At 32.2% G+C, this 26221-nt stretch overlaps 1 protein-coding gene across 17 annotated transcripts in view; it reads right to left on the bottom strand.

Moving 5' to 3' along the window:
* Positions 1-26221, bottom strand: part of Trdn (triadin) — a 356336-nt gene that overhangs the window by 139221 nt on the left and 190894 nt on the right. For 16 of the 17 annotated variants that reach the window (XM_078019258.1, XM_078019265.1, XM_078019269.1 and 13 more), the window contains 4 exons: positions 13100-13153; positions 7804-7833; positions 1141-1170; positions 364-381 (listed from right to left, as the gene is read on the bottom strand). In XM_078019258.1, coding sequence (XP_077875384.1) covers positions 364-381; positions 1141-1170; positions 7804-7833; positions 13100-13153 — 132 coding nt within the window. The remainder of the gene's footprint in view (positions 1-363; positions 382-1140; positions 1171-7803; positions 7834-13099; positions 13154-26221) is intronic. The other variant, XM_078019256.1, reaches the window with a different exon arrangement.

The raw sequence follows: 26221 nt of genomic DNA, 5'->3' as shown, positions 1-26221 counted from the left end.
TAATGTAACATGTTTATATTTTCTGTTACAAAACTGTGGATAGTGTTATTAAGTGTTTGCCAGAGTTGGGGGGAAAAAAGGTTATAAAAAAGCTGGCTATGCTTTCCAAGTCACTCTGACCCTGCAGGCCATGTATTCTTCATTCTGACAAAAAAAAAAAAAAAAAAAGAAAGAAAAAAAAAGAAAAAGAAAGAAAGAAAAAAAAAAGCCAGAAACAAAACAAAACAAAACAGTTCACATGCATAAAACATAGAACAAGTACATTCAAGATTGCAAATTTAAATACACCAGCAATCCAGTTTATAGCAGTAGAAAGAAACAGCACACACCACACGCAAATAGACTTTGCAGGCATTTTCTTACTTTTTCCCTTCAACTGCTCTGTTGAAAGAAATATAAACAGAAAAACATTAGTCTCAAAAGCATTAAAGATAAAACTTACTACTATCATATTTCTTAGACCACATATTTTCCACAGTCTCCCAAATATTTCCCCTTGAATTTTACAATGAGTGTTGCTCTGAGATATTGTCAATTATCATAAGTGCCATAATTTGATTGAAAAACATTATTTGAAAATTATTATAATGTTTAGTCATTTTAAATTATTTACACCTGGCAGTCTTCTTAAATAAATACACATGGACAAACTCAAAAAAATTGTGTAGATAAATACTTTGTACCAATGAACAAATGTGAAAAAGTCCAAAAGATGCAAGTATATACTTGCCAAATGAGTTATGATTTCATTCCATTTATAATCCATGCTGATGTGTTGAAAATTAACTGAATGTATACTTTCTCATTAAATGAATGTTTGATACTTTACATTGTTTTATTTGTAAAGCAAAATTTGAGAACAATAACTGTCAAAAGTAAATATATGCAGGATTTAATTTTTTAATACTACTGAATATTTCTCATGGAGGTGTTAATAGAAAAGATTTGAATTCTTTCTTTTCTCTCCCTCTCTGTCTGTCTCTGTCTCTCTCTCTCCCTTCCTCCCTCCCTCCCTCCCTCTCTCTCTCCCCCCTTCCCATTTTCTATTTCATAAGTTTTTTTTTCAATATTGATTCTTTAAGGAAAAAGCTACTTTAGGGTTCATAAAATAAAAGACAGGGAAAGAAATGTATATACTACCTTCTGTAGGCTTTTTTGTTTTCTTGGAATCTGAAAATATAAAGATAAGTTATTGATAAAAGAGATTAGAGAAATCAACAACTTGAATAGCTCACATCAAAAGTGACATCAACAGTGAAATCATTTGCACTAAAATGAATTGACTGCATGCAATGTTTCTAAAATATGAAGCTTAAAGAGAAACTACCATGTTTTCAAAAGAATGAGCACTGAAGTAAGGCAGGGAGGTGAGAAACCTTTTAAAGCAAAAAATACAGAAAAAATAAAAGAAAATACCTACATATAATTTATATATGTATATATGAATATTAAATAGTAAACTCTGAGTAGTAGGAGAACAGTGGAAGGATTTGTGTTGTATCATCATTAAAAAAATTCAGAAATATATATATTTCTATGAGAGCATAGCCAGTTTTTTTCCCCAACTCATGCAAACACCTAATTAATAACAGAATCCACAGTTTTGTAACAAAAAATATTACCATGGTGCATTAACCCAAACGGTCTTAAAGTGTGTATAAATTTAGTCCTTATAATTTTGTTAGTTCTCAGTTCTTAGAAAATACTTAGTAGAAGTTAGTTTCCAGATTAATTTACATATATATTAGTGTGTGTGTGTGTGTGTGTGTGTGTGTGTGTAAGTCCAGGTAAACTGCATTGTACACTCTTAGAATAGTCATACACTTCCAGCATAGTATCCCACTCTAATGGAAAAGAAATAGGGTCATATTGCATGTGGGCTACTTAGGAACACATTAATTTATAACTGCTGTATAGTAATGTGTATTCTGTGGTCAACAGACATCTATTTTGCTTTTTATATAGGGACATTCAGCCTAGATCTGAGGAATTTATTATTTTCTATTATTTAGACCATAAACTCTATGTTCCTTTTACTTTAAAATAAAAGCACAAGGATTTCTGTATCTTGTTTATTTGGGAATAAAAACAACTTAGTTTATTTTTTATTTTATTTTATTTTTTGCAGAGAACTTTTCCTATTTTCTCATTTCTTATATCCTTCATAACCTAATTTTGAGATTCTCTAATACTGAAATTAGAACAATGATGATGACCAAAGATTGAAACATGCTAAAGAAGAACAGATTCTTTGCTACCTGACAATTATCTGGCTTAGAACCTGTAACAATGGACACTCCTCATTTGCAAGTTAAGGGACCTGTGTTCTTCACAGTGATGTGTCAGTATCCGTGATCCACTTCCATAATAAAGCTCTGGACCTGACATGTTTGGAGATGACAATACACTTCTGTTTATTCACAAAAATCAGTTAGATGGCCAGTAAAGTTGTTCTATGAAAACAAAAATGATAACCAAAAATTCTAGAAACACTGTGGGGAAAGTGACAACCTATTTTGATAACTTTACCAAGTTAAAAATACTTTGGGAAAGCAACCTCAGAAAGAATCCAGGCTGTTATAAAAATTAGTATGCTTTTGGATGTGGTAATTCCATCTCTAGAAACCCAAAGAAAAAATGCAAAATTATAAATACACTTATAGGAATATTTTTTTCCATGAAATAAATTTATACCTCTAAATAAAGAGAATATTAAACAGTAAACTCTGAGTCATAGGAGAACTGTGGAAGGATTTGTGTTGTACCATATATTTTTAAAAAATCAGTCATAAAATGATGATTTTGCTAATTATGTCACAATATGGGAAAATATTAGCTAAATAACTTTATGCTGACATGGAGTTGTAATGGAAAACTCAACACAATATATGTATCTATAGAACATTTTTATTTTCAATCCAATTTTCTTCTCCTTAATAATGAGAATCAAGAATCAATAACATATTGAATTAGATATCAATTGTACCAAAATAAAATAATATAAAACATAATAGGAAGTCCAGAGTCAGTTGAATTGTGGTACACATTAAGATGAAATAAAACATTTCATGAAATAGAAATGTGAAAAATAGCAATCTTCTGTAAGGAGATCTAACCAAACTAGTCTTTTAGAAGTTCAATATATTGACTTTAAGAATGGAAAGCTACAGTGAAATGTCATCATAAAGATCTGTCTTTCAGATTGGAGTCAATAGCTCAAAGGACTTATATAAGAAAGGAATCTGGGCAACTGAAAAACTAGAGTACTTAGAATTCAAAGATCACATACTGACCCTGAAAGGCTATCAGTACAAGCTGTTTAATATCCATGCTATTAAACTTCATTATGCCCTCTCAACATTTGTTGCTGAAATGGCTTAATCAATATAAAGGTTTACTTGGTTAATATAATTTCCTATAGACCATCTGCCCAATAATCGGAGCATCAGCCTTTTTTTTTTTTTTTAATTAGGAACACTGAGATCCCCAACACCTATGCTTTAAAACACAGTGATATGTTGGAAGTCTGTTCAGTTCATCACTCATCTTTAGCAACACATCAGGTATGATTATGGTCTTTGTGAGGACAGAGGAAATAAAGTACCAATTTATCTCAAGGGAAAAATGAACTCTCTGATAGTCCACTCTTGCTGGGAATAAAGAACACTGTCTCCCTTATGGAATCTGTTGGATTAACATATTTCTTCTTACAATATACATTTTGCTTTATTTTTCCACACAATTCCTCTTCATATCTCAATTTTGAATCTCTAGGACTTGGGGTAATGCTCATATGCATTCAACTCTACTTTTGCTAGTGTCAGTAAACAATCAATCTCGTCTGGTTTGTTCTTAGTAGAGTTCTGTCTTCCACATGTTAAAGCAGAATTCTTAGCATTCCAGCCCCTAGAAATTCATCAATTAAAATGAGATTAAATGAATGAGATTTACCTAGATCTGCTCATCTAGCCCAAGTAGTAGCACATGATCATACACACATAAAACAAACAGTCAATAGTTAGTTATGACTTCCCAAACTTAAAAAGTAACTTATAGTGATGACGATGATGATGATGATGATGGAAATATATTTGTTATACAATATTTGCCCTGATGTGAGAAAATTGGTTATTCATATTTTATATTTCTTGTGACTATTATGTATGTGTTGAGTACTAGATATTACTGATTCATTCACAGAATATATATTTGTTGAACAATGTGAAAACTACGAAACTGTGTTAGTCCCTGCAGAGGATAAAAGTGAATTGGACAGACCCTCTTATCAAAAGTCTGAAGTTAGCTAGAGTAAAAGGAAAAGGATTGCAAGTAACATGAAGTACAAAGTGGCAAAAAATAAGCTCCATGGAGCATTATACAAGACTGAAAGTATTTTTAACTGAGAGGACCAGAGTTCTTAGAAGACAGAGGAGTAATCATGAACTCCCCAAAAATAAGCTGCATATTTCATAGAAAGAAAAAAAAAGCAGGGGTGGTAAACTCTGTTAGGATAACAGCAAAACTTTCATATGTAAAATGGAGAGCAGTTTTGTGGAATAGAGTACATTAAGGAAGAATGTGGGTAAGAATAAAAGCAACATTTCCACACAAGTAAAGGTTTAAACTACAACTAATGAATTCGAACAGGATGCCTTGTGTTCCCCTGGAACACAGGAGCACGGGAATCTTGTGAGGAGCAAGGAGGCCACTTCCTATGTGCCTCCAAATTTCTCCTGGGAGACTGTAAAAATAATTTCTCATCACCTCCAAGCTTTCTTCCTAGACCCACTTGGAATAGAGCTGTAGACCACAGAATCATGGCTGGAGCCTGGAACTGCCTCCTCAGCAAAGAAGAGATCCTAATTTGTGTTTCATTGCAACCTCCTCTCATTTGTTTTTGCTTCACCCTTTCTGGAGTGTGGGACAAGGGCCATAAAGAGCTGTCACTTTTAGCTTCTCTTACTTTTGATGTCCATGAACGTAATAAGTTGCCTCAATCTCAAAAGGGTTCCTGGCACCTTTACTACTGGATTTATTCAGGCATTGGCCTCGAGCTTGCCTTGATGTGTTCTTGACAGGAGGTTAGAAAAGGCAAGTGAGAAACAGAATATGGACATTTAATTGCAGATTAAGGCCTGTAGAGTATGTTCTGTGATCATGGTGGAGTCACTCAATATTTTAAATAGTTAAGAATATAAAAAGTGTAATGAATACAGTTGAATATTTTGGAGAGAGATAATAATATAAGCAAGATAATTATTTCTATTGAAGAATCTCAAACATTTTCATCTCAGTACTCCTTTAAACTGTTAATAGTTACTAAAGATACAAATAGTTCTTTTTGCATTTATTGATGTTTATAATTTTTAAAATGAAAGCTAAGAAAAATTTTAAATTTTATGTATTATTTATTCATTTATTATATATTATAAACCTGACATATTTTAATATAAACAACATATTCTATAACAAATATATTTCCAATACATAAAATGGTGAAATAATTGACTTCTGTGACTCTCATTAATGTCTGGCTTAATTTGAAGGCAGCTATATTTGCATATCTGCTTGGGATTTAGTCTGTTGCACTAATATACACCACTAAGCCACTGGAAAATTATAGTGCACACTCATGTGAGAATGTGAGAGAAAAAGGCAGATGGTAATTTCATATTTCTTTTAAAAAATAGTTGTGACATTGAAGAACTATGGGAAGGGTATTAGGAACCCCCTTGAAGTCATTGACCAATTTTTTTAAAAAAAAAATCTGACTTTGGGAGATCATTTCCCTGGCAAATATGAGCTGTTAGTAAAACGCATTGAAGTCACAAATGGCAATGTGAAGTCCCAACTGGAAAACTAGAGCCTGTTTTGTAATGAAAATCAGTTTTTCTAATTATTTAAGGAAGGATTAAACCAAAGAGAATTTAGTCAAACTGAAAATTATAAAAGACTAAATTTGAGGAGCAAAGGAAAAGCTGGGGTTAAAACTGACATCAGAATTTAATTTTGGTGTCTACAAGGAGAGTGTTTCCTTGTAGACAGGTCTCAGACAAGGAAGCTTTTGAGTTTCCACTGGCAAAGTTCTGCCCAAATTCTTCCAAATATGGCATATAGATTATGGACAATTTATTTAAAAGGTGAAATGACATATATAAGCCAGAAAAAAATAGAGGCATAAGAATGGGGGCGGGGGGGGGGACCAAACACAAATCTTAAAAGTTGTGAAATTGTCGTTTCCTAAAACATTGACTTGGATACCAATGAAAAAATAACCATTCATATTACTCCTTTACTTAAATCAAATTAAACTTGTTTCTTTCTTTCTAAAAGGGACTACTGGAAAGATAGCAATTCTATACAAAACTGAGCCAGGAACTCACAATGTCTTTATTCTTTAAAAATTCTCTATCTTTTCATCAAAGTATTCATAATATATAGTATCACTTGCCAATATACATTTAAAAGATAGCAAAGGGAACCCATATTGATTTCAATCTCTTGATGAGAAACATTAAAATGTCCTAGCAGTCATTGTTATAATACTTCAGCTTTGTTTTCTCTGAACAAATAACCAACTAAAATATTTTCTCTTTCTCATGCATATTAGCTTTAAGCTTCTTGTGTAACAGAAGCAGAATGTGACTCAAACTGTTAGGATCATGGAAAATTCTGATGATATTAAATACAAAATATAACCCTTGTTTTTTATGTTTTTAGATCATATGGACATGTATCCACATTCTATTTTTATTAATAAAATGGGGTTAGATTAATAAACAGTGGTGAAAATACATATAGTTTTGTCAAGATGTGAATTACAAATATCCCTCTAAAAAGGACAGCAGTGGTGTGGTCAGCCTTAATGTTTAATGCAGGACCAAGTTTATACAATTTTCTTCCTGCCTACAAGCATCTGGCCTCTTTTTTCTTAAATTTTTCACTTTGGAAACCTTGTAATTGCAAACTCTTTCTCTGTCCTTTCGAGATATAAATTTGCTACAACCCAGAAATGTCTTTTACAAGAACCAGAAAGCCATCTTTTTTGGAATATAATTATAGAAAAGATAGCATCCCTATCTCTCAGTCTTTTGGGAAGGTAGGAGCCTAACTTTGATAGGTCCAGTTAGAAGGCACATATGGCCTCATTGCACAGATCACCCCCAACTCATTATTGTCCAGTACTTTGATGCTAGCTCACTCCAGCATTTAAAAACTCTCAGGCGTTTAGCTTCAGTGGAATTAAGTTCAATCTCCTTCCTCTGCTAATAGACTTGACCCCTATTGCAGTAGTCTTGGATAAAGTCTTTCTTGTCCATTTAATTCCTTATAGTGCAATTTTCCTCTGCCAACAAGATATATTTTACTCCATGTCATGCCACCCCCCAAATAACTGAATTTATTTGCAGTGGATGACTATATGACTATAACTTATTTGCAGCTTAATAGAGCAAAGTAACATCAGTTACTTATTTGTGTCAGAGATGCAAGGAGTTAATATAGGAGAACAGGGTCCATAATTTACAAATTTCTAAAAATTGATAAAACTGCCAACAGAGTAGGAGGTTTGGGATTTGCAGAGGCTGTTTTATCTTGAGAAAGCTACACTAAAATTACATTTAAAGAAATAGTTCATCCTTTTGTGTGAGGTGAGATAGAAAGAGAACATTCATGCAAAATGTATGCAAATAATGGATCCAGTTATCTGAAGGGAATATGGTAAGGAGAGCAGTAAAAGCACAACTCTGAATATTGGTAAATTGTACTTACAAAAGGCAGAGTGAGATTTTACATAAAACATACCTTCTTTCTTTTCATCCTTTTTAGCTGCTGCTGAAATAATGGAAAGAAAATGGCATTTAAACATCTTAAATAATCATTACTTAGAACACTTCTAAGACTATAAGAATCTATCTCATGTATTCATAAGTTCAGTGATCACCTTTGTACCCATTAATCTATCAAAATCTGTCATAAGAATATAACCTTAAGTATTAATTCATGTGAAGATTCAAATTTAGAAGTAAGCATATAGCAAAAACAATAAAAATAAATTGAATTACAGTGACAGGAAACCCAATTTGTAAAACATGTTTACTATAAGTTAATTTTAGATTCTATATTACTAATATGAGAACAATAATCACTCCTAGAAGTTCATAAATATGACTGAGTGTCTCAAACAAATGGAGATGATATTTTACAAATTATTTATATCTAGCTTTTGAAAAATTATTTATCAGTATGCAATCTACATTTGTATTTATAATAAGAGTATATTAAATGTCTCATTTCATGAAGGGAGAATGAATATTCCACTCTGCTTTTTAGCAAACTTATGCTGTTATCTATACATAGAAAGGGGCACAGAACACTTTAATCACTTTTGAATTCTGACTTCCTCTGTGGTGGCATTCATCCAATCCTAGATCATGAATCTAATTCTGGGTAAAGGTTTTAGTTTATGGTTATTACTAGAAGGATTTGGGGGAGGTGCTCTATAAGCTTGAAATTTTTATTAGCAAGATGGACCTTGTTCTGTTCAAAGGAAATTCAGAAACAAATGCAAATGAGAGAAGTCTTAGGGCACATTATTGAATCTGAGATTGAGCACACCTCAGCACGGTCATGACACCTGACTAGACAGAAGGGTGAAGATCACTTAGGACCAGCATCCAGGACTACTTTGGACATTTATTCTATGCTGCTACAATTGCCCAGTCACCTTTGGTGCCTTTTCTCAGTTATTCTTCACAATAGCCTTGTAACAAAGGCAACCTAGAGTAAGAACTCAAGCCTCAGAGAAGTAAAATGATTTGTTAATGATTGCTTATAGAATAAGTACCAGAATAGGGTCCCAAATTCAGGAACAAGACAGGAAGGAAATATAGTATATTTTAATTTATTATAGGTCTTTCTATTTTTCTAAATATTATTGAAATGCTACAAATTTTGTAGTTAAGAAGTGCATCTACAGATTGATTCCAATTTAATACACTTTTAACTGATAATATAAATGCAAAAAAGAATCCTATTTAGATATTTTAAGTTAAACTATTAAAATATTGGTCTATTCCAATGATATTATGAGGATAGTTATGAAGACAACTAAAATGAATTCAAAGATATGGACACTGCCTAATAGATTTCAAGGCTATAGGGCATAATTAAAGCAAGTCCTGTGGCTTTGACTCAATAATTTTGTTATTCTTTGCAAAAAAAAAATAGTTTTCCTTAAGACTTAATAATTTTCAAAATCACCCAAGTATACATTTTTATTCTAAAATTCACACAAATTTTCATATTTTGCCTAATGTTTATACAATAGGGAAAAGAAGTGAAACAGTATTTTTCTTTCAGATACTGTGCAGGAGGGGTTTTGCTTTGTTTTACTGCTGAAATAATCTCACAATATTTTCCATCATTTAAGCCATATTCTTTCCAAAATAATTTGGATTACATGTGAGGAGGGTAGGATTCTTTAAAGAAAGACACAATAAAACAACTCACAATTATTTTTGAACAGTTGCTACAATCTATCCAGGTGTCATTGAAGGCGCTCTGGCTAGTAAGCCCTGAAGCCTAAACTTTCTCTTCAACCATAAATCTACTTCTGAAAACCAAGGTGACCAATCCCTTGATCAAAAAGATGGCTGAAAATGCAAATAACTTTCCAGTGTTATTAATCCTATGAATTCTAAAGAGAAGAAAGTCCCTAAATCTGAAATTCATTCAAGAATTTGCAAAATCTTTTTCAGCAACATCGAAATACATTGGTTTCTGACATAATTCATGAAAAACAATCTATAAAATACCCATGTGCAGTTTAAGGCATGCAATATATACACATTGTCCTTTTTGCTATTCTTATATTCTTTGACAGCTTCAGTTTCAACTTTACAATTAAAATGGAAAAGAGTTTATTGAAGGAGTTTGACTTATCAAAACTGGCACTGACTTCTAGTGTTTCCCTGGGTCTTTATAAGATGGATGGCTTTTATTCATTGCCATCTGAAAGACCACAGAATCTGTCAAGCTGGATTCCATGCCCAGTAGCTAATCAAAGCCAAGGAGGTGAGATCCAACTGTTTCCATTATGGATTTGAGACTTGTGTTCCATGTGTCCAACCACCAGTCCTCAGTTCAGCCTGACTGTGATTCTAATCCACTTAACTGCATTATGTGGTTGGATGACTCCTAAATTTACTGAGTAGACATGGTTCTCAATAATAGGGCTCTTGGTTTTCATATTCTAATGAGACTTGCATGACTAACATTTCAATTTGTTTTCTCTTTCTGCCCTTCTTTCTGTAATATAACACAGATATTTAATGTTTGCTTTAGCAATACATAAGGAGGTAACTGGTGAAACTATATGAACTCAAAGTGATAGCCCCATCTTTTAAACTGAGTTCCATTAGGGCATCTGTCCTTTCTCTGACAGTTTAACCTCAAAAATTGTGTACCTAGTCATTTGACATAAATGATAAATGCATACCTAAATACTTCCCTTATTCCTCTTTTCTTTCTGATTTGGGTCTATATTCCATTTCTTCAACACATTTTATTATGTAATATCTATGAACCCAGATTCTAATTGGCTACCAAAAGATCACTATCTGGATTATCACTATCTGTTCAAGATTAAACTGCCAAAAAGCAAATCACCTTTTTCTTCTCAATGAGTTTCTTTTCCTGGGACTTATGTATGATAATGACCATTATTCTTTTCACCTAGACTCTAAATCTCAATATAATTTTAACTCTCTTCTTTGTTTCAACCCATATATTCTATCAAATATTATTTCTTCAAAGTGATCTTTATATCTACACTTTTTTCTCCCATCACTGCCACACTCTTAGTTTGGGTCTATTATTAAGACATTATTTCTTATAACAACACACTTGAATATTATCTCTCACTATTTCTTTTTACTTAAGCCATCTACCCACTTGCAGTTCTTTTTCTCATTCAGTCCAATTCCCAGTCAGATCCAGACTCATGTCAAGTCATTCGGAGTCCATGAGGAATTCCTCATCTTCCTGTTCTTACTGAAAATCATTTTGTTTTAGTCATATAACATTTAAGACTCCACAATTCATTTCAGCACTATATGACATTCTATTGATGTTGATACTTAAATTTCTTTTATCTTCAAATAATAATCTTCTAAATTATAAAAATATTTATATCACAGACTCCTCAGTGCTTCAAAATTTGTTAAAATAATTTTAAAACATACTTCCAAAGAAATTATGCTAAATCTTAATAATTATAAACGCCTACATGCATATATTTTTGTAAATATAGATTTTAAATTCTTTTTAACAGTAAAAATAAATAAATGAGCATATGTAATCTAGCTTTCTATCACACTAAAGCATCATTGTTAATTTTATCCCTTCCAGTATACCTACCTGTCTGCTAAGACATTACTGTCAATTCTGCTTACGTTATTTGTATAAGTTCTCTGTCCATATAGGGTACTTGAAATTATTTCTAGATTTCTGTACATAATTAAATTATATATCTGTAATATTAGAAAATATGTGTAAGGAAGTTCTAAAGAGATTCTGCAGTGACACAAATGATAGTTATTCCTACTTTCATGATTTCTTATTTCTGCGAGTACATATACAAGTGCCCAATTCTCACCTTGCTCTCTGTGGTTAATCAACACTTTCATCTAATGTCCTTTCAAAAAATAGTTCTAACAAGACTTAAAGATACTAGGTTATATCCACTCATCAAAAAATCCTTTATTCAAAAAGAAAAAAATTCAGAGGCTGTCTTGTCCAATGAATGTTGAAATGAAGAGTCTATAGCCTCAAGTTTAAACCTGAAACAAATTGCCAAATATCTTTTCAATTTCCTCCTCTTGAACTCCTCTAATATGAGGCTGAAGTAAAACTAAATTCCTGCTCTAAGTTATAGTTCCACATGTATAAAACATTCTTCCAAAGTTTTTGTTAAAACACAAAGAACCTAATGTCATTCTATTTTTAATGAGAAAATAATATTTACAGCATGAATCTTTTAAGTAATAGTCATTTGCTTGAGAAATTTACTTCAAGCTGCATTTTCATGTACACTTGCTCTGTTTTTCTATCTTACATAATATTTGTTACTTTTCCTGTCAGAACTTTCCTAAGAAAGACTCAGTTTTATTGAAACAATAATCAACATGAAAACTAAAAACAGGTCGCATAGCTTTTAACCATTCTAACATATATTGCTCATAAGCAATATTTGGTCAGATGCAATACACCCAAAGGTATATCATGTGATATCATATGTTAATGAGCCTGCTACAAGGGGCTTCTACCCAAAAAACAATTGTACCACTGTCAAAATGAATCTCTTATTGCTCATTTATATAATCTGGCAGAAAAGAGAAGATGCAGATCTTCTCCAATGAAAATTTTACCTTTTGTTTTCTAAAAATGGTTTCTGAAGTTTTCATAGATGACAATGGCTGAACACTTGTCCCCTTCTCTTGTGATTTTGTCAAAATACTCATGGTTTGAGAGTAAATCACTTTTGGTATGGCAAAAATATTACTAAGTGATAAAACTGATTTTCATAGATGGCTCATCTAAAATAGGGCAACTAACTTTATTAGTCATATCTAGAATCCAATTTCTGCAGTTTGGGTATTTATGGGACAATATTAATTTAATAATATTGTGACTGATTTTCTAATATGATAAATTATAAGGTATGACCAAACACTTGGGAAAATGTACATCATTTTATATATAAATCTATATCTTTTTATTCTAACTATGGCTTACTCATGGAAAAATATTGTATGTAAGGAACAATGACTGAAACTTGGAGCCAAGATACTAATTCTTGGTTCTTTTAGCAGTTGCTCTGAATATTTGGCATTATACTCCCAGTAATGCTTGCTCTAGTTACTAAGTAAACACTTGCTATATGTATCTTCATGCAACTACATAATGCTTTCTATAATAACCCAGCAGATGGTGCTATTCTGCAATAAACAGCCTTGGCTTTTGTCAATAAAGTGCTATGGACTTAAGAAAATAACAAGAAAAAGCAATAGATTTTTTTTTTAAGTGTTTAATTGCTTACCTTGTGCTGCAACTTTTACAGTCCCTTGTTTGGTTTCAGAAGCTTTTTCTGGCTCTTAGAAAGAAAAAGAAAAAGAAATAAATTACCCTGAAGTGCTGTTTCAAAAAGTGTATTAAAAAGAACAATAAAGGTGAGAAATTACAAAATAAGAAAAGATTGGTTTTGGCATTCATAATTTTTGTTTACAAGTAAAGATAGTGGAATTACAGAGAATGGGTCTTATTGAAACAAACAAACAAAAGTGACTGAAAGAAATTAGAACATAAAACAAAGGTGCCCCAAAATGTTTTACTCATTGTTCACTGACCATAGAACATCATGGTCATAGAAACTTTTGCACCTGAATTTAAAAATCTCAGGATTCTTCATGAATTATTTCTTTACTAATCAATTCTTTCAAATGAATGGAACACTTGGATACAAAGTGGCTCATTAAAAGTCCCTGATGACTCATACAGGAATGAAGCCCAGACAACCAACTTCAAGCTGAAGCCTTTAACTTGGAGATGACATTCCCCATATTGCTGTGGTGTCCATCACTATCAGCGTGGCCCTGGGCAACAATGTATATAGTAAGAGAATGAAGGAGCTTCATTTTTAATCTTTCTTCCTCTTTGGTCTTAGGTTTTGTTGCTAATGTTCTTTATCCCCTTTGGTTCAGAATTTTTTGTCTTAAAAGAAACAAGGAAAGAAAAATTCATGTTCACCGTAAATATTTTTAGATAGAATAAAAAAGAGAAATGAATACTTCAAAAAGCAATGACATTTCACATCTTAGTATGGTTTATAATTCTCTTTACTAAGTTTTCAATAACGGAATTATTCTATAATATGGGAAAGCAGATTTGGCCATTTGCTAGACAGTAAATATGGGAGTTGATAAACACATAAGTACATTCAATCTTTCACTTGATATCAGCTTATTTGAATTTGCAATACTAGTTAGAGTTGTAAAATAACAAGATTGCATCAGAATAATTGGGAGAAAAAATTATAAGTTAAAATTGCATGCTTTTTGTCCGAACAAAAGAAGTTTAATTATTAATTCATATTTACCCTTTGCTGGAGAGATAATAATTAATTTATATCATAATGATAATTATGAAAATTCTAATACTTCATTTTGTCTTTATATAAAAAATAACATTTGATTTATATATGATTTTATTTTTATATTTATTGCTTCAGACAAAATATATCTTGGCAAAAGTAAATTAGTTTACCTAAAAATCTGTTTATGAATGATTTTTTTTTGGAGGACAATTTTGTGACAAATAGCATGCTAGTGTCCAGAAGACATGATCTCAGTTAGTAGTCAGGATTTCCATTTTAGATATTGAATTGGTAATTTAGTTCTATGTATCACTCTTAACCTACACTATATGACTAGCATTTCATAGGTACTTATTAAATATCTGATGACTAAAAAAATGGATAAAATAAGAAATCATTATGTTCAAATGACAACTGAACTGCTCAAATATTTTACTCTTTGGATATCTGAATATACCAAAGTATAATAGTGTAGTTTGTGGTTAAATTTAGAAAAAGTTTTGAAATATTAAATAGTAAATTACTTTTAAAAATTGCAGCTTTTATCTTCTCCTTTTTCTTTATGATCTCTTAAATCACTGATCTTAAAAAACACCAGTACATGTAATATTTGATTGAACCACTCATTACACCCAATTATGAGTCATAGAATGCTTTCCTAAGGGTCTTCTTATTACTTCTCCCACTGACCACTGTATTTTCCTGTTGGCTGTATTCTCAGTGGTCCAATACAGAAAATTCCCCTGACTGCTCAGCATTCCCCATTTGAGTGCTCTGACAGGCTGGTCATCTCTCAACAAGAACCCTTAACCTGTCTTCTATTTGGTTGTATGCACAGGCAGTGAGTGAGTTTTAGGGCTCAATTCTTTTGAACACTTCTTTCTGCTATGCCCCAATTCCCTCCTGAGTTTTCCCTGCTTCTACTCTTTTGCAGAAAAAAAAAAAAAAGCCAGTTTACAAATGAATACTGATGCATTGAAGCGACTGTACTCAGGTAAAGGTATGTTTTAAGGAGGACATTCAGTGTATTTTTAACTGTACTCAGGTAAAGGTATGTTTTAAGGAGACATTCAGTGTATTTTTAACTGTAAAGGAGTGATTCAAAGGATGGTAAATCTCAGGACCATATAAGTACCATGTTGTTTATCCCTCAAAATTCCATCTATTCCCTCTCTGACTGAAACTTTTAAGTCAATTTACATTAATTTATAAACTATTACATAAACTACATCTCAGTAGAAACTAGCAGTTTAAAACCAAATATCTTTTCAACAACTCAGCCAGCTGTATCCACCCAAAAATAATATCAGCCTCAAAGCTTACCAGGGACACATGCAGAGATGAGCAGACTGGACACGCACTTGGGTACAGTATTTCAGTTTTTAAAACTGCCTAGCTTAAAAAGGGATTCAACCCTGAGATCATAAATGCACAACATAAGAAAGCCACCCCCAAAATGGTATGAATGAAACACTTTAAATCCAGACAAATTTTGATTATAAATACTTCTCCTACCTCCTTTTGAAATATGCTAACTACAAAATAAACTAGCATTTAACTAAGGAAAGCATTCACAAAAATAACAAAAACAACATAATGAACCCCATGTATGCAACATCTGTTTAAAATATCAAGTGATAACCAGTTTTATTTTTTGTACTACCCCACTACATACATCCTAATATTTCAATGATATTGTCATTTTGAATTAATTTTTATTTAAGACAGTTATATTTTAAATAAAGCACATGATTACTTTAAATAAAAGTAGATAATCATAAAAAAGTATTCAACAGAAGATTAAAATAATACTGATATAGACAAGTAATATTTCAGACTAAAACATTAGTCAGTATCAACCTATATTAAAATTTCAGCATAATTAGTGTTTTAGTAAAAAACTATTAGATAAGTTTGTATTCCTAGGATTCCAGAGCATATTTTATTTATATAAACAAGTTGGTATGGTTAGATAAGCCAAATACTTCAATTGTTTTGAATCCAAAGGCAAAAGGGTGTAATCTACAAAATTGAAAGAAATATTGTGAGACTATAAACTGTTTTACTAAGGAAACAATTTTTGCATATACTTTTAACGATTAGCTTCATATCATAAACTTTTCATGTATGTAAAGTTGTTTATATTCTGGCTTCAATTATTGTAAGGGGTAAATCCACTGAGTGTCCAATTGTAGTTTTCGCATCAAATGAACTGCTAAATTACAAGTCCCAGTGTTGTTCTTTGGCTAAGGGACAGGTAATAACCATAGGATTGCAGAGAACAATACTCACATCTTCAATGTATTTTAAGCATTCACTCACTTCCAGAGGAAAAAAAAATCACTATATTTATTATATTTTGTTTTTAGATTAAGTTGGGAGTGATAGGTTACTATTTCAAGTGAACAAAGAATAATCCCAGAGTAATTATAATGCAAATTCATTCAATTCATCAAATAATAACTAACTAAATAAAAAAGATTTCATTAGAAAGAGGAAGAAATAGGAGCATGAGAATGAATAGCACAGGTGATGAAGCAGAAAGTAAGTCTTCATTCTGGTCATTTCTCAACATCCAGCCCACTTGGGCTTGACAGTATAATTTCTACCTCAAAGTAATTACATAATTATTAACTTAGACAATCATCCTTTCTTACTACCCTAAAAATTCCCCCAAGAGCATTCATTAGTTGTTACTTAATCAACCTAGCAAACTGACGGAATTTCCTTCTTAATACTTGTAAGCAATTATTGCTCAGAAAATCTAACTGTAAAAGTTAAAGAAAAAACAATGATATAAGACATTAAATTTAGGAATCTGTTAAATTTCTAAGATGACACAAACTAATTAAACTCTTTTGTTCTTTGATCACTGATTATGTATTATGCAGAAAGTCTTTTAATTTTAAATTTCAGAACTTGATTTTCAGTATTCTGTGACCAGGATTCTAGTAGAGAAATTTGAAGAATTTCACTATCACACCATTTCACTATAGCCTTTTTATTAAGCATTTCTTTATGACTTAAATTAAAAACCAAACTTCTTTTCTTAATTTTTTTTAAAAAAAGAAACATTTTTGAAAGTTTTATCTTGTTAGTTTCACCATGTGCAAGACATTTAGATTTTTGTTAGACTATAAAACTAAGCATAAAAAAAAGTTGAAGACTTTGACACAAACCGACAGAGAAATTTATATTTATTGGATTTACAGCTAAAATTTGAACCAGCAATGCAAAACATTTTGATCCCTCAAAAGGTATACTTCTGATTTTTGAATACCATACTAGAAATTAGTGACAAATTATCTTCCAACCAATGAGCTGCTAAATCAAGCTCTAAAGTACTGTTCTCTCTTCTTATAAATAACAGTATTATTTTGGATATAGATACTCCTAAACAGAGAAAGGTTAACATTTAACCTAAAAGGTACAATGTGCTTAAAAGCTCTTAGGTTAAGCCTCTTGTACTTATTGCTCCAGGAGAGCATATTTCAGGGGTATTACTTCTTTTCAGTATGATAATTACCCTATTGAGATGAAATTCATCATGAAGCAGCCTTCGGCCATCCTGTCTAACCAAGGGGACTGAAGCCTGAAAGAAGTGCCTACTTGCTGCCAGATATGCAAATTACAAAAGGTACACAATGCAGAAATATGAATAATTTATCAAAATAATCTGTTTTTGCTAGAGGTTAAAACTCTAAATAAGCTGGCAACATCATTTACAAAAGGTAGCATAATTTAGCTAGATTTCTTTTCCCCTAGAAAACCTTCACTTCATCAAGCAATGTATTTTGTTTTAGAATCTAAGAAGCCTTTCATTTAATAGGTTAGCATTTTAGAGTTTAATCCAGAGGAAAAAAAATAATAATTATTCAATGTCTGTTAATATAGTACCATTGTTTTCTTCTTAATCTTTAAGAAATCAGGCTTTTAATGTTTTTCCCATTGAAATCATTCTACATTTTTTTTAAATTTGAGATAAAGAAAAGATGCTTTAATTAAATGAAAGCTAAAATCACCTCATGTTTCTATAGAGGACATCAGTTCTTCTCAGTATTATTTGGAGACAACTAGGCTTAGGAGACTATACATTTTCTGCTCATAGCATCCTCTAGCTTTCTGGTTAGAATGTGGAAGGATGACAAATTTGTTAAGCAATTTAAAAATTTAAAGTTTAGAGTTGAAGAGGAAGGGACAAATATATTTAAGTGATTAAAAGACAGAAGTTTGGGGAATAAAACAGGAAGCTAAGAATGAGAACAGTCAAATGAATTTTACTCTTCAATATGTTTCACAGATTGAGAGGAGTGTGGATTTCATTTAGACTAAGAAAAAGTCTAATTTCATACACTGAATAAAAATCACATTGTGCAACACCATAGGAAGATATAAAATTCTGCTTTTGGAGATGTGGGACAGAAATATCTGTCTTAGAGTGTTGTTCAATGTATCCACATAAAGAAAGGGAAAGTTGATCAAACAGGTCTCTTTCTACCTTTAATAGTGATTTTCTAAAATCAGCAACTACACACACAGACAAGAGTATTTGAAGAAATTAAATATATTATGTTTTGATGGCAATTTGCATTTATTTATTTTTATTACTTACAATTACCATGATAATTCATTCTCTTTTCATTGATTGTATTTTGGAAGTGAGCATTCTGACCAAAAACCAAGACTGATTTTCCTAGGACACTTGCTGGAACAATTTAGAATCAAGTAGAAATTTGAATTCTACTTAGGGTTTTCTGTAGGAATGTGACACTTTATTAAAATAAATGCTATCATGTGGAAAAATATTTCATTTGCCATGTGAGTGATTTATTTTCTTGGATTGGACCCCAAGATTGACTTGAGTTCTTTAAGCAATAGTAAATAAATATATAAATAAATAATGTAAGAATATATTCTAGATAAATGGCCATTTTATCATATATAAGTTACATACACTAGAATTTATTACTTTTCAGTCATATTTTCCAGTTAAAGTTTCAGTGGTGAAATTCCCTTTGGACTTTCTGTTCTGTTGTTAGATGCCTTACTTCATAATTCACTCACTGGGTAGGAAAAGTTCCCTCATTAAATGATATTGAACAGCATGATCTCAGTTCAGCACTTAGAAAAATAGTTCCTATTATTCTAATGTTAGTAAACAGTATTTGTGAATATCACCATTCTTGTACTTATTCTGGTTTCACTTTTACAGAAAAAAAGAAACAGCAATTTTATCTCATTAGCCCTTTTGGAAATGTTATAAACAAACAGAATTTTAAGTGTAAATGTAGGTGAATGAAAATATAAAATAGTAAGGACAGTGAAAGGAAAACTGAGCAAAGACTGGTTTATTCTTACCTGTATCCTCAGTTTCTAACACCTTTCTTGGCACTGAGTAGATATTCAGTAAATGTTCTTGGGTGAATAAATGAATAATGATTAGGAGACAAGGTGTTTTAAAAAAAATCAATGTTATATGCCTTCAATTCTCAATCAAATGGGTAGCAATTATCCTCACAAATAACTCCGAATCCCTGAGTCTTTTTTTTTCCTTAGCAATTCTGCAGATGTCAAAATCTGAAGATGTGATAATCATGTAGAAAATTTAGGGTTTATGAGATGCAGATTTATTACAGTTATAAATTTAAGTCATTTCCAAAGAAAAGGAAAATCCTCAACAAAGACCTACATCAAGTAATCTGAGGGAGAATTCAGAGGTGTTTTTTAAAGGATTTTCTACTATACTCAGTCATCAAGATGAACAGTTTAGTGGTTAAATAATATGCAATTTGATTTTTTTCTTTTTTTTAATTTTTATTGTTGGTTGTTCAAAACATTACTTAGTTCTTGATATATCATATGTCACACTTTGATTCAAGTGGGTTATGAACTCCCATTTTTACCCCACATACAGATTGCAGAATCACATAGGTTACACATCCATTGATTTACCTATTGCCATACTAGTGTCTGTTGTATTCTGCTGCCTTTCCTATCCTCTACTATCCCCCCTCCCCTCCCCTCTTCTCTCTCTACCCCATCTACTGTAATTCATTTCCCCCCCCCTTTTTTCCCTTTCCCTTCACTTCCTCTTGTATGTAATTTTGTAAAACCCTGAGGGTCTCCTTCCATTTCCATGCAATTTCCCTTCTCTCTCCCTTTCCCTCCCACCTCTCATCCCTGTTTAATGTTAATCTTCTTCTCATGCTCTTCATCCCTACTCAACAAAATTCTTCTCTAATTACTGAGGTCTGTCACTCAGTCTTTTGTGTTTATTGTGCTAGGCATACTGGCCATATGGAACCATATTGCCTAAAAATAAGAATGAGTTCCACTCACAGTTTTGTCAGGGGCACTACATAAAAAATACTAAATACAATGGTAATTATCTGAGTTTTAGAGATTGGCAATTTTAAGGAGGCAGGATGTAAATACGATTTGATAAAGAGAGAGCATATAGGGCCACAAAGGTATAAGGAAAAGAAAGATGCACAGTGAATGAGTGGTGGTCTATTCTCCCTCATGAGGATCAGCCTATCTGTGGCAGAAGATTCTTATTTATTGTTAAAAGAAAGTAAAAATTGTAAATTAAATGAGCAGAGGGCCATTGTCCTGAGGCTATCTTGCTACTGTGAATTTCTATGTAATGGGCTGCAACCTAAGAGTATATCAATTGAATTAAATCTAACTGGGAAGTTTATTTTTCATAACAGATAGTTGCATCATATCCAATCACAAACAACTGAGCTTCAGCCAATCACTGGCAGTCAACTGACAAGATTATGACCTCCTAAGGCAAGCACCTAGCTATGTTACTTTGTGTTGCTTCCACATTTACTCAATGCCCACATTGCTAAGAGGAATTCTCTGAAATTCTCTCAATTTTGAGTGCTTGTCTGATTTATTCATCAATTTTTGCTCAAATAAATTCAAATTCAGTTTACTTAACACATTATTTTCAAAACACACTAATTGTAAAAAAAAATTTAAATTAAATTATGGTCAAAATAATTGACCTTGAAATATCTGCAAATGGGGAAGACATTTTTCTTAGGGCACTGACAGCGACTGCAGTTTGAGCCACATTTTGAAGAGACAATATTTTGTATGATTGTTAGGATTTAACTTGGTAGCATGGAAATTAGATAAAATGTCACTGAAATGCTCTACCTGTGAAGCTATAATATCTGAGAGTAGATAAATGCTCAAGGAAATCAAAAGAAAATAATGTTAACTATTTGAAAAAAGAAATTAATAGAATTTTGAAATTTATTTAACACCTACATAGGAAGAAGGCTGTTTATTCAAACAGGTTTTGAATAGGTTTTGGATCTGAGAAACAAAGTTGGTTTTAACATAATGTAATTAAAGTTTATTGTACCTGTAGAGTTTGAAACAATGGTAAAACTTCCAGCAAAATATTGAGCACACATTTTGGGAAAATATAATCCTTTAAGAAATATGGAGATTTTATAGTTATCCACATGGAAGTGTAACATAAAATTATGAGAGTGAATTTCTTTCCAAGGAACAGATCAACAGAATATCTCAGTTTGTACCCATCAAGAAATATATTGGTTAATAATGCATAAGAACAACCTAAATGTCAATTTCAGCAAGGTCAAGGGAAAGGAAGCTTTTTAAAATGAAGAAACAAACCTAAGTATTAAGTAAAAAGAAAGTTTGTTTTCATATTTAGGCATTTCCAAGTAACTAATATGGGTATGAATATGGAATAAAAAATGAGACTATAAAGAAGCCAGTCACTATGGGCTTAAAATGGGTGATGGTAAAAATGTAGGTAAGGAGTAGAACTCATTTAAAAACTATGGCCAAGGTCAATAGGAAAAAAATAGAATCTAAAATGGCTTGAAGAATACTGGAATTTAGAATTGTAGAGCTAATAGTCTAAAAAGAGTCTTAGAGATGGATAAAACTTTAAAAGTTCATTGATTAACACATATAATTGCAATAAACAACCAAAAAGAAAGATTTACATTTTACCCTACAAGAAATTGCTAAATTTAAGTCTGTTTTCCAACTATTGTTATTTTTTAATTACAATGTTATCAAGAGTTTCCACTGCATCATACTTAGAAGATTACAATGTTCCTTCAATAAAGAAATGTTTGAAAGTAATGGCATAAAATGGTTTCTACAAATATAAATAATAAGCAAATTAATTCACTGAAAGTAATATATGTGTAATTGAATTAGACACAGTAATAATATCATGAGATTTATAAGATGAAATACAGTTTAAAAATTTTATCATTTTAATCTACTGGACAAGAGGTGTTTTGTAGATTTGGCAATTTATAGCCTTATTCAGTATTTAAGATTTCTTGGTCAGTTTTTAGGCAGTACTTAGCCATTATTATTTTCCTTGATGAATTTACATTATTACATGTTCCATAAACTTGTAGGAATTTCTTTACATACTCAAACTTCTATGTAAACAACATTTAATTTATATTTCTGAACATTATTAAATGATCTCCCAAAAATACGTTTTTAAATACGTTTTATAAGAGAGAATAAATATAAACACTAGGTGGTCACAGCAAGAAGGTGAATTTTCAAGGACTGGGCCATGCAATTAAAGATGATATATGGACTTATAAAATGTCTGGACTTTGTATTCAAGGTTCTGAACATTCATATTTCTGTTATACAGTCATTTTTAAAAGTTTAATATTTTAAATAAATCTTTAACTGGTGCTATGTTTTGAATGTTTGTGTCCCCCTCCAAAATTCATGTTGAAACCCAATCCCAAGACAACAGTATTAAAAGGTTGGGCTTTTAGGAGGCATATAGGCCATGAAGGCCATGTCCTGATGTATAGATGTATGCCTTATAAAAAAAGTTGCAGGGTTTGAATTCCACCATGTGAGGACACAGCTTTGGTCTCCTCCAGAAGTTTCAGCAATAACATGCCAACAAAGAAACAGAGAGCAGTCCTTGTAAGACACCAAACCTCCCAGCACCTTAATCTTAGACTTCCTAGTCTCAAGAACCATGAAAAATAAATTTATTTGTTTAAATTATCCAATCTGCAGTATTTTGTTATAGTAGCAGAGAAAAGATAACAAAGACGATAAAAAAACATTTGTTTAAGAGAAACAAAAAGTAAAGAGAGAAAGTAGGGTGGGATTTCTCCTTTCCCTTAAGTCAAATTGGAGATTTTAGAAACACTTGGCATACACCCTCCAAAATTGAGGTGGGAGAGGTTCCTGCACCGGTACTTGTCTCACACTGAAAAAGTCTAAGGTGAGAAATTGCTTGGTTATCCAGAGCAATAAATATGTAAATGTACTAATAGGGGCAGTGTGAGAAAGCTGAGGAGTTCCTAAAGAGCTAGTTACAGGAGTCTTTGCACATCCGAGGAACAATAGCCAGATTTCTCCAATAGAAAGATTTTAAAGAATCCCAAATAGAGTTTCATAAAAAGAATCAGTTTGAGATATTTGACGTGGATAAATGGCACCAACTGAGGTTACACTTGAACCAATAGAGAAAGATAGCTGTGTTCCTTATCTCCTCCTTCCTCTTGCTCTAACCTGGTGGAATGTTAATCAGCGATTAATGGGTAGAGTAGGGAAGAGTAAAGAAACCCACAGCACCTTCCATCTGCATGCAGGTTTATAGGTTCAGAGGACTGACAGAATTCAAGCTGAAAGGAATTTTTAATATAAGTGAAAATTGAGAACTTTTGTAACAGTGTTGTGAATGCTCTAAATGCTTGGAAAAAGAGAGTACTGTTTTGTTAGCTGAGATGGGCGTGACCAATAAAGTTAGAGAATCTTTTGCTGATTTTATAAGGGATAGGGAGAAGCAAGTCCACAAGTAAACTTGCAATGGTAGTTATGGTGAGTTAATGAACTTCTGACCGACCGCTTGAGCAAAATACTTGACATAACCAACCTAAAGGAGGAAAAGTTTACTTTGCTTGGGTTTCAGAGGTTTTAGTCCATGGTTGACTAGCTCCATTGGTCTTAGATGTGATAGAACATCATGGTGGACAAGGTGTCAGAGGAAATCTCCTAAACACATGGAAGCCAGGAAAGAGGGAAGGGCCAAGGACAAGAAATAGTCCACAAGTGTATGTTCCAAGTGACCTACTTCTTCCAACCATGCCTCACCTTACTACAGATTCTACCAACCCCCAGGAGTCCATTCAGCTTTCAATGGATTAATCCATGGATGAGGGCAGAGTTCTCATGATCCATCACTTCCCCAAATCCCCACCTCTGGACATTAGTGCACTGGGGACTATGTTGTTCAGCTTTTCATCACTGTGACCAAAACACCTGACAACAACTTAGTGGAGAAACATTTAGTTTGGGGTTCATTATTTAAGAAGTCTTAGTCCATAATGAGCCAACTTCATCACTCTGGCCCTGAGATGAGGCATAATATCATGAAAGAAGGAAATGGCAAAAGAAAGCTACTCAGCTCATGGTGTCTGGGAAACAGAGAGAAGATGAGAATCCAGTGGACAAGATAGAATCCTCAAAGGAATGTCCCTAGTTACCAACTTCTTCCATCCATGCCCCATTTGCCTATAGTTACCACCCAGTTAGTCTGTTCAAATTATAATCTAGGAAATGGATCAATCCAGCTTTCATAGTCTAATCAATTTACCTCTGAACATTCCTTCACTGTCTCTCATGAGCTTTTAGGGAACATTTCATATTCAAACACTAACAGTGACCAAGCTTTCAATACATTCCAGATCTAATTAATAACACACAGAAAATAAAGTTGCTTTCTGTTTTTAGCCAACTGAATGTGGCCTGTTTAGTTAACTCTACATATAAAGAAGAGCCCAGGCACTTCCTTATGCTCTTATTTGTCCTTTTCCTTTTTTCTCTTTATCTTCACATTCACTATTCTATTTTTAACTGATACACAGAAACATAAAAATTATACATAATAATAGGATCCATGTGATGCTTCAATACATGTATGAATTTTGTAATGCTTAAATCAGGTTAAATTTCTCCACTTCCTCAATTACTTATCATTTTTTCATGTGAAAACCTTTGATCTTTCTTCTAGCATTTAGAGATTAAGTCAAGTCAGGTGTGCGATACAACACCAGACCTTTTTCCCTCTAATTTAATTTAGTAGCAATTGATCAGCTTCCCCCCAACCCCACCACACTGCCTTCCAGACCCTCCTCTCTCCTGCTTCTGGTAACCACCATTCTACTCCCAACCTCTATGGGATCAACTTTTTGAATTTTTTTTCACATATGAGTGAGACTAATCAATCTTAAATACCTTCATTTCCCCCAAAATTCCCTAATTACCTAAGGCAAGACTTTTTTCCCTCCTTGAGGCCTATGTAACACTTCACTAGAATTTTTCTTAAGGCATTTATGTCCTTAAATCCTGATTCCACTGATACATTGTTCTCCTTCCACCTGGTTTTCACCCTCCTCTTAATCTACACATCCTATGAGAATAGAACCTCCATATACCCTTATATTCATATTTTCATATTTATTTTCATTTTTATGTCATCTTTTCAATGGTTATCCACAATTCATTCTCTCTCTGTGTCATGTTGACTAAAATGTTAAATGTATTGGTTAAAAAATTAGTTATTTTGAAGGATGAAAGAACACGGAAAAACACATGGTAAGATATTGATTTTTTTAAAATTATCTTAAGAGATATAAAGGCACAGTTGCTGCCTTTCATGAGTGCTTCATTAAAAATCAACATAAAACAATAACAAAATAAGAAAAACTGATATAATAAAAGTATATTTCCATAAAGATTTCAACACAAGAAATTACATAGGAAGCGGTAATATTACATAAGGGCTAAGAATGTAAGTCCTAGAAGCATAGAGTCTCGCTTCACTACAACCAATTTCTTTGGCAAATACTGCAACAAGTCTTTTCTTAGTTTCTTCATCTTTAAAATATATAAAAAATAGAGTTGATTTTATGCCATTAGCAAATTAATGAATACATCAAAGATAGTTTAAAAGGGTGTAGCAGACAGTAAATGTTCAACATGCATGTTTTTGTTATTATTCTTTTTGTTCATCACAAC

The sequence above is a fragment of the Ictidomys tridecemlineatus genome, chromosome 8 (assembly GCF_052094955.1).
Source record: "Ictidomys tridecemlineatus isolate mIctTri1 chromosome 8, mIctTri1.hap1, whole genome shotgun sequence".
Lineage (NCBI taxonomy): Eukaryota > Metazoa > Chordata > Mammalia > Rodentia > Sciuridae > Ictidomys > Ictidomys tridecemlineatus.
The sequence above is the reverse complement of the archived record's forward strand: the minus strand, read 5'-3'. Positions and strand labels throughout refer to the sequence as shown.